The 16481-nt window shown below is 36.2% G+C and overlaps 1 protein-coding gene across 3 annotated transcripts in view; it reads right to left on the bottom strand.

Annotated features, from left to right (window-relative positions):
- Positions 1-16481, bottom strand: part of GNPTAB (N-acetylglucosamine-1-phosphate transferase subunits alpha and beta) — a 38046-nt gene that overhangs the window by 6108 nt on the left and 15457 nt on the right. For all 3 annotated transcript variants that reach the window (XM_030263198.4, XM_030263197.4, XM_030263199.4), the window contains exons 8-18: positions 13074-13235; positions 11236-11415; positions 10113-10283; positions 8363-8486; positions 7440-7643; positions 5407-6518; positions 4227-4426; positions 3744-3963; positions 2584-2697; positions 1777-1862; positions 811-909 (exon numbers count right to left, since the gene is read on the bottom strand). In XM_030263198.4, coding sequence (XP_030119058.4) covers positions 811-909; positions 1777-1862; positions 2584-2697; positions 3744-3963; positions 4227-4426; positions 5407-6518; positions 7440-7643; positions 8363-8486; positions 10113-10283; positions 11236-11415; positions 13074-13235 — 2672 coding nt within the window. The remainder of the gene's footprint in view (positions 1-810; positions 910-1776; positions 1863-2583; positions 2698-3743; positions 3964-4226; positions 4427-5406; positions 6519-7439; positions 7644-8362; positions 8487-10112; positions 10284-11235; positions 11416-13073; positions 13236-16481) is intronic.

The following is a 16481-nucleotide window of genomic DNA, read 5'->3' as shown; positions in this document are numbered from 1 at the left end:
CAGAAGGCACTCTTTGAAATAATAGCAATATATACAAACCCCCTTCAGCTGTAAAATGCCTCAAGACTACCTTTTCCCTTTCTGAATAAATAACCCAGCAAAAGTGTTGAGAGGAAAGTAGAAATCTACTCTTTATCTACAAATACAAATCATGCTATAGCTTTACAGGCAGCTGAGATCACCCAACAGCTTTCTCTGACCAAAAGAGGCGGCTTCACTTTCCCTGGCCCAAGGTACCTGGTTCTACTTTCCTCCTTGCTCTGCCTTTTGACACTTGTCAGACCTCTTCTTGCAGCCAAACTCAAACTGGCAGAAAACTCTGGTTTTCTGAAGACAGAAGCAAGATTCTTTTCATGTAGTAAAAGAGCTTGAAAGCACAATGAATATGCAAAACTGATTTAGTAACAAAATAATCCATACCTAACTTCTAGCATAAAATACCTGCATAAAGCAGGTCAAGAAGTTCTTCCTTTAAAATAAAATTGCCTGCAATATAAACTGTATGCCTTCTAGAACAGCAAAAATGGAAGCTTCAAAAATAGCTGAAGTTTCTAAATTTTTGAAGATTTTAGATAAATAAAAATGTAACAAATTATTGAGATAGTCCCTGGCATAACAGAGGGAGAAGGCAGCTTCAGTCAAACAGAAAAAATCAGAAATACTTTTGGTTCAAAATTGTCTTACCCTGGAACACAGAGTTTAGAAATACATGATAATCAATTATCTTTTAAATACAAAAAAAAGTTCAAAGACTCAAATCAGAAAATTAAAACCATCTCACATCTTCACACAAATCACAAAACAGGATACCTGGGATTTTTTCGTATGTCATCCAGCTGACCAACTACGTGAGAAACATTTGTGCGAATCATTTTGAAGGCAATTTCCTCTTCTCCCATGATTTCAAACCTTATTGTTGAAATAATATTTATATATTAATAAAACAGCCTAAAGTCTGGGTCAATGAATATCAATCTCATATTTAACATTATTGAGCAACATTTCCAATCTGATTGGCCAATCTTCATTAAAATTTGCCACTTTCTATTGGGACATTTACATTTTTCAGCTAATGCTCTTACACAGAACACTTCTCTATCAAACATTAGTAGCCACCTATCAATCACAGATCTGAATTCTAAGAGAAAGAATATAAAATACAAACATTTGACTCCAGGTAAACAGTCTTACTAGTTGTAGGTAACACATTTATATTTTTCACTTCACTTATCTAAATAGAAGAAAGCACCCTGAAGGCTTCTTCAAGTCTCACCTGAGACTCTCCTCCACTTACAAAGCTCACACCACTGTCACTCCTACATCTCATAGGAAAGGTACGAGGTAGTTAAAACTAAAATGCTTTTTGTGGGTTTTTTTAAGCTTTAGTAGAAGGAAGGATGAAGTAGATGTGCAACTTCTAGGTACAGGAAGGCTGTTTACTTCTTTGTATGCCACTTGAACTGCACTCACTCTCTAGCCATCCAAACATACCCTGGCTTGCTGTTGTACAATACAAATGAGGAAATGGCCCAAGACGACACAAGTAACATGGAATTATTTAGTCCACTAAGCAAACTATGAAAAAACCACATCACTCTGCACAATGAAACACACATAAGTTAACAACAGTATGTTTCTTTAGTTCCACTGTTAAAATGGTGTTGAGCTAAGACTTGCTAGCATACACGTGCAATCTTGGGTTATGTGTGTATGTATCCCTCCTCCCATGCCTTTACAACACTAAGCATCTCTTTCCACAGGACTGCCACAACACACCTGTATTTGTTTTTGTCCTTGTAAGCCTTACGAATCCTGTCAGTCACAGGTTTGCAATTGGTCACTAGGTTTTTGGTTACTGGAGGCTGAAAGAAAACACTGTTTAGATTATAGGTTACTGAAAATCACAGAGCGTTTTAGAAGTGTACTTTGTAAGAAAACTTGTATTACAGCTAGAGTGGCCCACATAATTTACTCTCCTGGAATCAAAAGCAATAGTTTTATTATCATCTATGGAGGGAAAAAGAAAACAATATTGGTACATAACATCATAATTTCCTATTTTACAAATTATTTTTCAGCAAAAACACTGCAACTGCATTCTCAGTAAAATACTCAAAAATTCTAACTAACTTGACAGCTGCCTAATAGTCCTCTGATAAAGGCTACCAATAAAACTGGCCAGGCAATCTCTGTACAGCAGAGATTTTTGCATTTTAGGGTGTTTCTTGAATACATGTGTTATAATTCAGATAAAGACTTATCAGACAGTTCTAGTCAGAAAGGTATTGGGCTTACTGTCTTTTTGATTCATAACAGTAAATTTTCTGAACAAGGATAACTTTTTAAATCCCAATTATAATAACAGCCTAAATCTCAGCTTTCTTCTGCTTTTAAAGAAAATTAAGGGTTAGTAAGTTAGGAAGCAGCCTGTAAAATTTTCATTTTGAAGCACTCACTTAATGTACATACAAAGTAGTAATTTTTGTAAATACTTTCCTTCTAGAAATCAAACCAGCTTTTAAAGTAAAGACAAGACATACTCAGGAATGAAAACAAGCATATTTTAAGATCAATGCTTCTTACCAGATTTGGATCATAATATGCTTCCTGAGTTGGAGGAATAACATGGATCTGAGTGATGTTGGCAGGGAGAGCCTTAGAGCAATTTATTAGCATTTGTTCTAGACCCGTCAAATCCTAACAGAAAGAAAGGTGGAAAAAAATCCATTTAAAATCCTACTGATTTTCTCACTGACATAGCTCTAAAAATTCAGGGTGCACAAATGTATTTAATGTTATCAACATAGCAAACTTCCATGCTACAGTCAACAAAAGTAGACTTAATATTCAACAGACCCCATTTCATTAACTGTTAAGTCAGTGAGACTCCCTATAAAGTAAAGCAAATGCTCAATACAGAGTTTAATTAGGACCTGATAAGGTATGACAATGTTATTTTCATTTAAAATTAAAAGCACACCTTTTCTACTAATGACAGGACAGTACAGAGTTCCCATATCAACACTGGCATATTAAATTCCAAATCAAGCAAACAAACAGAAGAGTACATTATTGCAAGGACAGGATGATTTTCTGATTAAGGTACAGGCCAGGAATGAACTAAAGCAGGGCTGTGTTCCAACTATGCCAATGATTCTGTGCCCTGTGCCATAAACAAATTGTTTCACTGGTTTGTGTCATTTCCTCTCTGTAAAGAAAAAACATCACACTTTGTTCTCTACCTGTATGTTTAAGAACGCAAGTCCTACAAAAACCATGTCTCTTTTTATGAGGTTCCTAGAAGAACAGAAGCATGAGTCTTTGTATATTATCACACTATTTACTAGTATGACTTCCTTGCTATCCTTTTTCTCTGTTCTTTCTTTAGGCCAAGTTCCTCAGGGCAAGAACTATCTTTTACTATGTGCAGAAACTACGGTAAGCACAGCAGGATCTAACTCTTGGCAGTGAACTCTTTTTTTAGACAAACTCACACTGTTTTCTTGAACTCAGACAGCAGTGAGCCATTTTTCTGCAGCTGCTAGAACTAAGTTTAATCACAGACCCCACAGAAAAAACAAACAACAAGTAGAACACAATGCTATATTTTCCAGGTAATATTTTAAAATTGTCAAATGTTACTGATGCTACAAGGGAGGATAAAAATTTGACTTGTTTTATTTTAACCATTTTGACTTTAAAACTGAAGCTGTTCTAAAAGTTAATCAGTAAGGAAAAAGTACCTGCAAACTTAATGGTAGTTCATGGATCCTTGTGGCCAGTGTGCGAATCTCTCGGTCAGACAAGATGCCTGACTGGTCTGTATCAACCTCATCAAAGATCTGAGAAATGTTCAGTGGCTGAACTGCACTCATAAGATAGTAGAAATATGAAAAAGCAAACTGCATATCTTCAGAGTGACGCACTTTGTGAAATGATGTCTTGTCAAACTCCTCAGGAAACCTAGATAAGAATGAAAATACATTTATTACCCTAATTTCCTGAAGAAAACATTCCTTTACCTAAAAGTAAATTCTTATCCAGAATTTTGAAAGTGCCTCAAAATCTCACTGTATCCCAACTGTAATGTTGTAAATTTCTTATTTTCTTTTCCAAAATATAATTTTAACAAGTAGCCATTAACACACTGGAAATGGCTACTGTAAAACAACAGAAAAGTAGAATTTCCCACAGCTTTACATTATTCCAAGCAAAACCACACTCACATATCCTGGAGCTCTTGCATAACAGTACGGTCAATCATGTGAGGCATGTGAGCAGGGACTTTACGAGATGTAAATCCAAACTTGCTGTTTAACAGCTTATTTACATATCGAAGGGAATCAGCAAATGTATCTTTCAGCTGCCTTCCAAAATGTTTACCTTCAGTAAAGTATGACATTTCTTTGAGTAACGATTCTTCTTCCTAAAGAGCAGGACAAGCATAAATCTAGGTTACATTACTGAAAAAGTCAGAAAACACTAGGAAACATGACATTTAAGCCAGCAGCCAACTCATCTGAAAACAGAACGAGAATATTTTAATATTTTTCTTCATATTCCTTAAATCTTCCTTTAAAAATAAATAAAATAAACTTTTCCTTAAAGCTTTCATACTTTGAGGAAAACTACTCCTTAAAAGGCTTCCTTAATATTTGTGCTCTGACACCTCACACACACTTAGAGCCTTATTTGGCATCAGAATTATTTGTAATACTGCCTTTTTTTGCAGATTATTCATCAATATTTGATAGATTTGATATAAAGATTTTTCATGCAAAATTCAATCTCAGATGAACAGAGATAGTCTTTATAAAACACAGCCCTTTTCTGTGTGAAATAGGGCAAAGAAGCTGCTACCAACCGAAGCATGGTATCTTCTCTTATAGAGTTTTTCAAAACTGCCAAAATTCTCTGGATGGAAGCAGAGAAAATTTCCTATACATTTTCTTGACACAATCTAGATAAGGAGTTTCTTTGCAGGCTTTAAATTTAACTTCTAGAATTTAATTATTTATCATTATACCTATTTTCTGTATTTCTTAAACACAAACTAAATCCATAAATGTATAAATACAATCTAAACAAAATTTAAGCTTTCTGTTATAGTGCTATATGTGTCTGAGCAAGAGCCCTGTGACACCATACAATGACCAAAAAATGAATTTGACCAAGAAAAGGTAGTAGAAATGGAACAGAAATCATTATTTGACTTCTACCACCTAGCTAAGAGAGGTTCAGACCATAAACAAGGCACATTTTATGTGTAAAAGTATCTTCAAAAAAAATCCCAGCATTTGCCTCAAAGGCAAATCAAATTTCAAATTAATAAATCACATTAACAATATTCCAATACATGCAGAAAGATGCAACTATTCCGGTAAGGAATAACATTAAGAAACTCACATCAAGAAGATCTTGGAAATATTTCTTTTTCTCCCATGGCAAAAAGCCTTGGTAACTTCCAGCATAAGACTGCAATTTTCTTCCCACTAGCCCCTCCTTCATATTTGCATCCACCTGCTCAGGCTCTTTTATTCCTTCCATCCGCTGTTTGCCTTCTCCAGGATCAAAATTCCCAGTATGTTTTGATTTCTGTGTTTCCTTTAATATGAGTGCATTCAATACCTTTTCTCGAGTTTCATTTTTTTTCCCCATGCTCTGGGAGGGAAGCGTGGCTTTCGGCTGTACTTTGTAAAAAATATCTTTATTTGTGCTCATTGTCACAACAGTCCCCTTCACTCCCATAAGCCTCGAAGGAACTTCTTCCTTTGCTTTTACTCTTTTTATTTTGCCATCATTTACATCTTTATAAGACTTCTCCCAGTTGCTCTGGTTCTTTTCATCTTCTGAATGATCATGCATGCCCTTTTTTTCCAGGCCTACAATACTCTTTGCTGTGCTTAAAAAGTGGAAAGGTCTCAGAAGAGCAGCCTTGGATAGATTATACCCTTTCTGAGTTACATCACCATTTAGTAGTTTTAAGTCCAGTTTCTGCAGTGCTAGTTGGACATCTTCAGGAAGAAGAGACACATTTACTGACGGGATTATCAGCTCTTCAGGTACACTCTCTTTTGTGCCATTTCTACGTCTCCTGACTCTTGGAAAGCGTTTTTCTTCTGGAATATCCTCAAATATCATTTCAGCTTCTGGCACTGAAGTTACACTTTTAAAATCAGAGTCAGATTTTTGCATGGAAGTTGTGTTCTGTTTTGGCTCCTCCCTAGTATCAACTTCAACAGCTATTTGCATTTTAAACTCTTCATCATTTTTATTTAGGAATGTAAGGTTAAAATAGATCACAGTTGTGTTCATGCCACTATGCATGATTAGGTGGATAGTTTTCCATTTGTTAGCAACTGAAGCATGCCTGATAATTGGATTATCACTGTATGAGCCCTCAATTCCTTTCTTGGCTATTTCACTGAAACTGAAGTAGGGCAGACATTCACCTTTGGGAATAACATAGTAGGTCTGATTAAGCTGAAGCATCACCTTGTACATCTCTTCAAAGTGATCTGGGAAAAAAAAAACCCAAACAAGAAACAAAACAAATTTCTGTCAATTTTCAGCATAACATTTATCTTTCGCTCTTTTTTTAATAGCAATATGCCCAGCTACAGACACTATATTAACAGGGAGACACATTTGTGAAAGAACACTTACTCTAGTTTCCAGTTTCTTGCTCACTTATCTTTAGTAATGGATGACTAGAACATACTCAGATATACAAAGCTACCAGACACTCCCATGCTAATTCTAAAAACCAGTATAATTCATCACTCTTTCAATCTCTACCTGAAAAGCCTAAAGTGCCTTATTATCATGTCACTTAAAATTATGTCTCAGTCATAAGTAGCTTGCCCATATTATATTTTTGCCATACTTTAAGAGAGTAATGTTACAACAGCTGGAGTTCACTGCTACAGTGCTGCATCTTGATTTGAAATAGAACATTTCAGATAGGAATTTCTCCCTCCCACAGCAGAATACAGATTATCTGTCACCTCCCAGATGAACAAAACCCCACTGCTAGCAATGGAATCACCAGAAACACATTAGTCCCAGCGGAAATGCAAGGGAGCCTTTGCTCTTCCAAACAGGAAAAATCTTCTCCTGCATATATCAGACAACACTTTAAACCACTTTGTCCACTTCTTGCTAATCTTTCATATGCAAAAGAACTTCAGACAAGTTCACCTGTGACTGAAAGAAGCCTTTAACAAGAGCCCAGGGCCAGACTTGAACTCACACTGTCAACATTATAGAGGCTCTTGAAACTTCTTAACTGCTACAGGCATCATCAATTCAACTGTCCTTGGTCAGGTGAAGATGCTTGTACAGGACATCTTAGCCCAGTCTGGGAGCAATGACAAACTAGGAAAGGTCAGGCAATTCAAGAGAATCCCCACAGGAAGTTCATCAGCAATTTTACATACCCTGGCCACAGTCACCAGCATCAAATCCACATGAGAGGACATTGCAGGCCTGGTCACAGAATTTGTCTGCTAGCCAGGAATTAGCACAGCCTTGGTTACAGTATGAAACACCACTTATTCCTGCTCCAAACTGCCATGGCGGGCCGTTCCCAATACCTCCAACTGCACCTCCACCAGCAACATAGCGATTGCCCCCACTGTTACCTAGAGAAAAGAGAAAAAACCAAACTCAGCAGAAGTAAGAATTTCAAATAATTGAAGAAAGGCACATTAAGGCCACCATGTCAAAGCTAGACTGAAGACTAAACAATAATCAATGACATTAAAAAGGGGCAAATCCTAACTAGACTTCTGAGAGTTTGTGCATACTATAGATTTTACACTCAGTGTAGAAGCTTAGGAATCAAGTGAAAAGGTTATCCAAAGTACCATATATTGTCTTAACTTCAAAAAGGCAGGCAGAAAACTGATTTACTACTCCTTGTGCTTGCAGTCTTGACTTTGCAGTCTCCTAGAAAGGTATCACTTCCTCAATCCAGAAGTACCACTTTATTTTATTACACTGCAGTCCTGAAAATTTGATCTAGGAACTAATAGTGCAGCTTCACAATCCATTATATAGACTGTGAGTCTAAATATATAATACTGTATATTAATATATAATAATTTAAATTTCAAAACATCTCCACTCAGCTAATCAAATTTGATACCTAAAGAAAGATTATCCTATGCCCTATTATTTCATGTCATTTTTCTTAAAAAATTGTCGTCTGCAAGAAATAAGGTTTTACTCTAGAAGTCAACTATTTTTATTATTAAAGGAGGCAAATACTGTAGTTATATGAAAAAGACAAATTAAAGAATAATTCTTGTAAGGAAAAACAAACAGCTCACTTTTCCTAAATTCAACATTGCTGTCTTACCAATGCAATCACCTCCATCCCAATCACATGCTGAGTTATTACAGGCTTTATCACAGTAACCATCTTTAATCCATGAGCCAGGACATCCCTCAGCACAGTTTGGCACAGGCCACGTCAAGTACACCTGGAACAACATTAAATTCTGAGACAAGGACTGGCAAATAGAAGTCAACTGAGCTCGTTTCTTTGAATATGGAGACTTACAATAATGTCTCCCTGTGTACAGTGTCTTAAGATTTCACAGAACTTTACAAATAGAATTTAAACCCCATTGTCTGTGAAGTAAATGTTACCCCTTTCAAAGGGAAGGAAGAACTGAAGAGTTCCCAAGGCCATACAGCAAAGCCACAACAGCCAGAAATGGAAAGTAGGACTTCCCAAATCTACTATTGCAAACCATGTTCCAATGAAAACTAATATCTTCTCTCTTGTCAGATAGGAAGGGTGAACTTAAACTCTGAAATAGCTCTGCAGTTCACTTGTTCTCCTGACTCAAAATGTTTCTTCATTACTAAGCAGTCATGAGATAAACTGCACATGTTGAACATAATCCCTTGAAGCATCTCATCCTCTATGACTTAAATAATCCTAAGAACTGGCAGGATAAAAAGTGTGCATGTTTGTTCTTTCAAAGGAGGAGGCATTAAAAACCCCACACATTTTCCTTTACTTTATTGTTTCAAGATCTTAGCAGCATATTTCCTACAGCAACACTTGCTGATCAGGTTATCACAAACAACACTGCACGTAAGCTGACTTCATCATCATAGCTGGGATGAATAACTAAAAAACAATACAAATGCTGAAACAATATGGTTTTGCAGTTATATGCCTCCATCCTTAGAGATTTAAAACTAAAAGCCTCTTTAACATCTCCAGGTACAATTATTTTAATGTAGCTTAAACTAATTTTGCTCAACCCTTCTGTATTTGTATGCAAGTGTGTGCATCTGCCTGCATAAAATGTTTAATTCATTGGTCTCCAGTGCCTTGTGTACCCACTGCTTTAATAGAAATAATAACATATAAATCATCTTTTTTTTTCCTCCATGTCACTCTTGTAGATCAAGCTAACGGATGAAAACCCTGCTGGCAGGCAGAGTGTTTATGCATAACTATTGCTAATGTTTCCTCAGCCTGCTTTCATTCCTTAAACCCCAGTTGTTGATAATGGGTTTGTTGAATGACTAAGTTACTTTACACTAATAAACGTGGAACGACATCTATTATTTTAGCAAACAATTATATATATATATATAGTGTGTGTGTATATATATATGATTATATACAGATTGGGTAAAGCTATTATGTCTGAACAGAGGCAATTAACGGTAAACTTTAATATTATGACCACTTCAAATGTCATCTAACCTCAGTATTTCCACAGAAAAGTCAATTCTTGTTTGTTTTGTGTATTTCCCACAAAACAAAATTGCAAGGAAGGAAGACTGGCAACTTCCAAACACCACATCAGTCTTACCAGTGCTTCAACAGGAAGTAGGAGAATTAGAGAATAACTCTGAAACTAGAGTGAATCCTGACAGAGGAACCATTATAACCACCCAAACAGGAGCAAACAAGAAACTTACAAATACAGAGAAGAGTCTTCTACACTCTGAACCTTAGCCAACAGTTCTCTAGTTAAAAGGGGGAGTTAGTGCTCTCCCTTTCAAAGTAGCATTCCTTTGACTTTTATCATTAGAGTAAAAAAGTTCTACTTCTGCTAAAATACCTTTTCATAATGGCTTACCTTTTGACCTTTTGAGTGACTGTAAAAATCATCAGGCCAAACATCCTTCCCAAACATAACATCATCATTGAGATAAATAAACTTCTGAGAAAGGCCACTGATACGATGAATATGACTTTCAATAGCTGGTGAACTGAAGGTAGGCAAGTGACTCACATTCTGAAATATTTCCTAAAACAAGAAAACCCCCAACAACCAAAAACTGTTTCAGTCAGGCATACAAATACTTGACACGTATCTATTTAAAAAAAAATATCAAGAATGAAGATAGATACAAAAGAAAAAAGACATTAAAGAAAAAAAAAAGACTTGAGTATCTCTTTCCCCACACAAAACCATTTTCAGTTCTTCTGCTTAACTAAGAAGCTGCACCTGATTGCTCACAAAGTCACAAACTTTCACACACTCCTCTTTCAGTGAGTACTGGACCAGGCTCAGAGTACACATTTATAATTCTCATTAATTTCAGGCTGCACAAAACTTCTAGCAAACTGAACCTGTTGCATCATTCAAAAAGTCAGGATTGTCCCATCTTTTGCAAGTTACTTCACCAGCAGTCAGCAGAAGAAGCTGAGTAAGTATCTCCTTAGTACTTCGATTGTGCAGAATTCCTATGTCATGTCCAGATACCAAAATTACTCATCTTGTAGTAACTAGACAATTTGGTTTCACTTATTCAGGAAGCTTGAAGGATTCCTTTTCTCTTTTTAAATAAGCTTTTGAGAATGCATAGCTACTTTTTTTTGTAGCCATCTTTTTAGTCACAGGAATTGTAATCCATCCTGCCTCAACACAAGCCTATTAGGTTATTAATGGTTTTTAGAGACTGCTTATACATTCAGATTACATTTTCTTCTCCCCAGGTTTTTATATATAGACTCTATAAGGAAATTAGACCAGGGTGCATGTTAGCTGAAGCCTCAATATTTGGAAGATTGTACTAACAGGCTTGATATATATTCTGTTTAGCCCAAATATAAAGACATAAATGATAAAACCTGGGGTGAGCAAGAGAAGAGGTTGCCACTTCTTCCAAACAAATGCAGCCTTTTGCTGCAAGAGGATAACTGCATTTCAAATCAAACAGGCTATCTTTGTTGGCCCTTTCACAGTGGAATTTTACCTGATGTGTCACTATAGTTATCCGAGGATTATCCAGGTTAAGCCAGGAAGGAATCTGCCCATTGGTGACAATGAAAATGTGCCGTACCCAAGGGGCGTGTCTCTCTATTGACCGCAACGAGTACCGCAGCTCTTCGTTGTCCTCGAAGCGGCTGGCAGAAACATCTTCATCCTGCTTGGACTACAGAGAGAAAAAAAATCATTTCTTAGATTTTAAACAGAACACTAAAGTTCTGATCCAGCTAGGTAAGGACAGAGTGCTTTGGCATACGGGTGCATAAGCACTTCAGGACTTAGACATTCAGAAATAAAAAGTATTTTTATATATATATCAACATTATTCTTATAAAGAATCATACTCTTCCAAATTATCAAGGCAAACAATACAGTGTTCTGACATAATTGGCTGAACACCTGGTATAATTAGGATGTCTGCTGACCATGCTGAAAGAAATTATTGGAGAATGAAGCAGAAAAAACACCCCCTTCCTGCATTTCAAACCAGTAACACCACGTTTCTGAAATCCAGTTTCAAGTACATTGCATCATGATCTGTATATAAATGTCACCTAATATAGATATACTGGAAGTGTCATGATGTAGCTGCTCTTCAATTGTCCCCTACTCTATTATTTTAAAGAATTTAAGCAGGAGAAAATTAACAGAACTTAGCCTAAATAATTTAGCCAAATAGCTAAATGTTTCTGTATATTTTTATTAAATAGAAAACATTTCAGTAAGAAACTTATCAGTCAAGTAACAAAATTAGGTTTAGGACACTGGAACATGTTTCTTTTCGCATTTTTAAGAGCTTAATGACCTCTCCTAAAGCCAGCAAGTAAGGCTGCCTAAAAGGAACTTTTCTAAATTCCAGATGAAACAGAAAACTCAAGAAAATAGTTGAATGTTTAATAATTACTATTTTCACTGCAAATTCTACACACTGTACGTAAGTTTACTAATATATGCAGTAACACAGCTTTCACATTCGCAAAAGAGTAACAACTGAAACCTTTTTAACAGCACCAGTAGTCATTGGCTAGGTATCCATCACAAAATAAACTGTAATTTCAACATGGGGAAATATAAAGTTTGAGCTCAGGGCTGGTATTAACCTGGAAAAATTCCCAAAAAGTCCCATCACAGGATACGAAGACAGACTGCAAGCTTTTCAGGAGTGGGCAAACTAACCATGCCACTTGACATTTACTGTTAAAAATTAAATTCCAGCAGGAAGAAAAACCCAAAGATTATACAATATCTTATCTTGAAACAGACACCTTATTATTTAATTTTCTGTTCTTAAACCAAACATCCTTCATTGTATCAAAAGCATTTAATCTCCTTTCCTTACTGACACCTGTATTTCAGGACTTCAGAATTTTTGAAAGAGAAGTCATTAGCACTTGCTCAGCATAAATGATGCTTCAAAGTAAAAATTGTTTAAGAAATATATTGGGAACGAGACAATCATGTTTGTTAAAAAACTCTCTATCGCCCCACAGAAGTAGCCTGCTTATCTGCCAGTCAGGATCAGTTAAGCCTTTCAGGACTTAACTACACACAGCTTTATCAGAATATGTGTGCAGAGGGCAACATTTTTCACTTAGTGGAGAACAGGGAAATTTAAATTAAGTATTACACTGTTTGATCCTTCCCATTGATTTGAGAACTGGACAGTGTTCTTGTGATGTCTTCTTACAAGCAAATAAATATTTGATTCTTAATATTTCCAAGCTTCTGGAAAAAATCCCATGTTCCTTGTCATTGACTAGTTAGCCTCTACATGCAGTTTTGAAAGGTTTTTAGCATTTACCTGCTTTAAGAGAACTTACCCACCTGACTGACAGAGCTGAGGTCCCACAGTAAATAGGCAGGATTAAGCATCAATTCTTTCCCATCTATAGTCATGTTCTTCTTTGCTTGCTTGCTCAGTTCTTGGAAACCTTTGGGGTTGTTCAGTTGCAAGAGAGCCACGCTGGCTTCTGAATAGAGCTGCAACTATAAAAGCAGAGAAAACAACTCCAGCAGCACTCTTCCATCTTTTTGTTGTATTATTTTTACTAGAGTTACTTCAAAGAATGACTGGTAAGCATTGTTTTTAAAGAGCTACAATTTCGTAAAAACACAAAAGTAAGTGGTAAAATGGGAATTAAAAAACATTTAAAGATACAAAACATTATGTTTAATTTTCACTTTGTAAAGTAAATGTCTCTTTACACAATGATGCAGCAATGGTAAACCTTTTAATATTTTAAGTATTTTGGGAGTAAATGAATACTAAGTCCCCACCCATTCTCTGTCACTCCAATAACAAGATTCATGATTTATTATGTGACTGAAAGAATTGTCCTTTTTTCCCCCATATTAAACAAGGAATGATCTCAGAAAATTAGGGCACTGATGTATCGTCACTGTCAGAAGTGTGAAACGTTCAGAATGGTTCACAGTTAGTTCAACCTACAGCTCCGAAATCTGAGATACAAAGGGCTCCAGAGCTAATCCATGTGGGTCTCCAAGCCCTTAGTGCTGGTTGCCAATATGCTGCTAAGGTCATTTCTTAGTTGTGGACTGTTTGATCTGTTTGCTGTTTTTATCTCTTGCCACCAGTAAGTCTGTATATCAGATCTCATAATGCACCGGATCAGGGGCTTGCACTACACACTCTAACAGCAGTATAGTTTACAGATCACAAGGCATCAAAGCAGCTCCCTAGGAATATGGCATAACCCCATAAATGCTGTGTTTACCATATGAAGCAAGATGAGCAGACCCAATCAACCTAAAAGCATGACTGCACTTTGATTTTCCAAGTGTGTGCATTCAATAGTCTAATTAAGAATAAACACAGTTAATCATTAATGATGCTATGCCTAATTTTGTTCCTTCAGGCAATATAAGACAACCACATCTACCAAATTTTCAGTGTAAATGCAATTCATAAGCTATCAAATTTTAATAATCATGCTCAAAAAAAGCAAAAAAGTCATAGGTCCCTTTGGAACAACTCTAAGTGTTTTGTTTGTTTTTTTTTTTTTAAATTAAATCTGACCCTTTCTGCTCATTTTAAAACAACACTTGCCCCAGAGTTAGCAGCCCTTCCCTTAGCAAGACCAGCTGTTCCACTTGTGACATTTTAAAGCTGTTGATGCTTTGACTCATATGCTATTTGAGATCTTTCAATCTGACTTATGAGGCCTGTCATTAGAAAAATCTGATAAATCTCAGACCTTCCAGGGAATCATCTGAACTTATGGGTGGAAAGGATGGCTTCAGTAGCTGAATGGCTGAGGTATAGTTACGGACTGCAGGCAGCAACCTCCAAAAATATCAGCATTGAAATGCTGCAGATTGCAAAGCTGCCAGCACTGGGTATGTGCTTTATTTAGCAATACAACAGTGTCACACAGTCCCTTAGAATCTCTCTCATAAATCATATATACAACAAACCAAAAATATTACCATCCTAGAGCTTTGAAAGCATGTGAGAACATTTAGTTTTTCTTTAACTTGCTCCCAAACTCAGCAAAGTAAGTACCTGTACTACAAACTCCTACTTTGATTACAAACACTTACCCCCCACTAACACAGCATATATGCAGTCATTTTTAATTTGTAATATTCCAAGCATATACAGGAAGCAGTGGAGAAACATGTTCCATTTCTCAGCATCAGAATTTAGCTAACCCCTGCACTGAATAGATCATTTTTATTACATCAAAGTGGGTTTTTTTCCAGTTATACCTTTTGAAGAAACCAGTCCTTTCCTAAGCAGGCTATCAGTAAAGTTAGACTACAGTGAAGTTATCTGATGAAATAACTAACTAGCTTACTTGCTGTATTTATGTGATCATAATACCATTTCTTGGAGCCACCTGTTTGCTCCAGAAACATTGATGAGCAGCAGTAAGAATCCCAAACCCCTCATCCTCCACTGAGGACAGAAAATATCCAACATCACTGTGCCTGCAGTTTCCCATGTGGATTTACTTCCATCAGTAAGACTCCCCTAAGTTTCTAACATACCTTGTCTATATTATAGAAGTGTGTGTGCATGTGGATTAAAGGAGATGATACTTTGCAAACAGGGAGATCCACAAGCTCTTAGCTGTCCTTGAAGCAATCAGGATATTAAATATTGAAGGAAAAATCAACTCTCTCCAAAAATTTTGTACAGTACTCTGTACAATTTCAGTGAAAAACTGTTAGCATGACAGCCGCAAAAAACCCAAAAGCAAACAAATCAAGTTATTAAACAAATGTAGTTTTTAAGTTACAAGCATCTCTTCAGGCCGAATAATAGTCTCCTTTAGAAATGTAGTTAAGGTGGCAGGCAGGAAACAAAAATTAAATATTCAATTGTTCTTCACATATAGGTCTTAAAGAAACAGCTTTCAGTCTTAAAGAAACAGCTCAGCAGCCATCAGCTGCACAACCAGAGTAACACCTCCATCTAGTGGCTTTCTAATAAAACAAATAAAAAGCTGTCAAATATCACTTTCAATTTCATCTGTCATAACACATGACCGACAACAACAAATGTGACCAGCAGACACACTGCTGTTCAACTTTCATCTTGAAATAAACTCCCATACCTTTACATTACAGTGCAGGCTATAAGTAAAAAAAAAAAAAAAAAAAAAAAATCAGTAGACTCTTAACAGATATAATCCACCTTGAAAACAGTCTATTATATCATGAATCTTCACATTTTAATCACCTTTAGTTGAGCTCAGCTGCTTTGTTCAGATATTTAGATTTTTAGAAGAACTATCTGGTCTAGATGAAGAAGCTTTGGTCTGCCTTGGATTTAGAAGTAATTTCAACCAAACTAAAGCAATCCAGCCAAAACAGCATTATCAACATACAACACAAATGCACCAATAACTACATTCCTACTTTTCTCACCTTTCTTTCCTTCTAGTAGCAGCATTGCTCATCTAATAGCAGCATTGCTCAAAGCATTTATTATTATTATTTCCTTACTTGTGGTGTTGAAGTAAGAAACAGCCACTTAAAGTAGACAGATCAGGAGGCATCTATGAGACACAAGTCTCAGACTTATGAGAGTACAACTTTCTTCCTCTCCACCAAGCATCTCACATCACTTTGGAAATTCCAGAAATGATAACAAGAGAGGAACTGCTACAAAATGTCAGTGGAGACTGTAAATAATCAATCTTTTTTCTACTTAACTGTAGCACTAACCCACCAACCACACTTGGCTGTGTTTACCATTACTGCCTA

The sequence above is a fragment of the Taeniopygia guttata genome, chromosome 1A, assembly GCF_048771995.1.
Source record: "Taeniopygia guttata chromosome 1A, bTaeGut7.mat, whole genome shotgun sequence".
Taxonomy (NCBI): Eukaryota; Metazoa; Chordata; class Aves; order Passeriformes; family Estrildidae; genus Taeniopygia; species Taeniopygia guttata.
The sequence above is the reverse complement of the archived record's forward strand: the minus strand, read 5'-3'. Positions and strand labels throughout refer to the sequence as shown.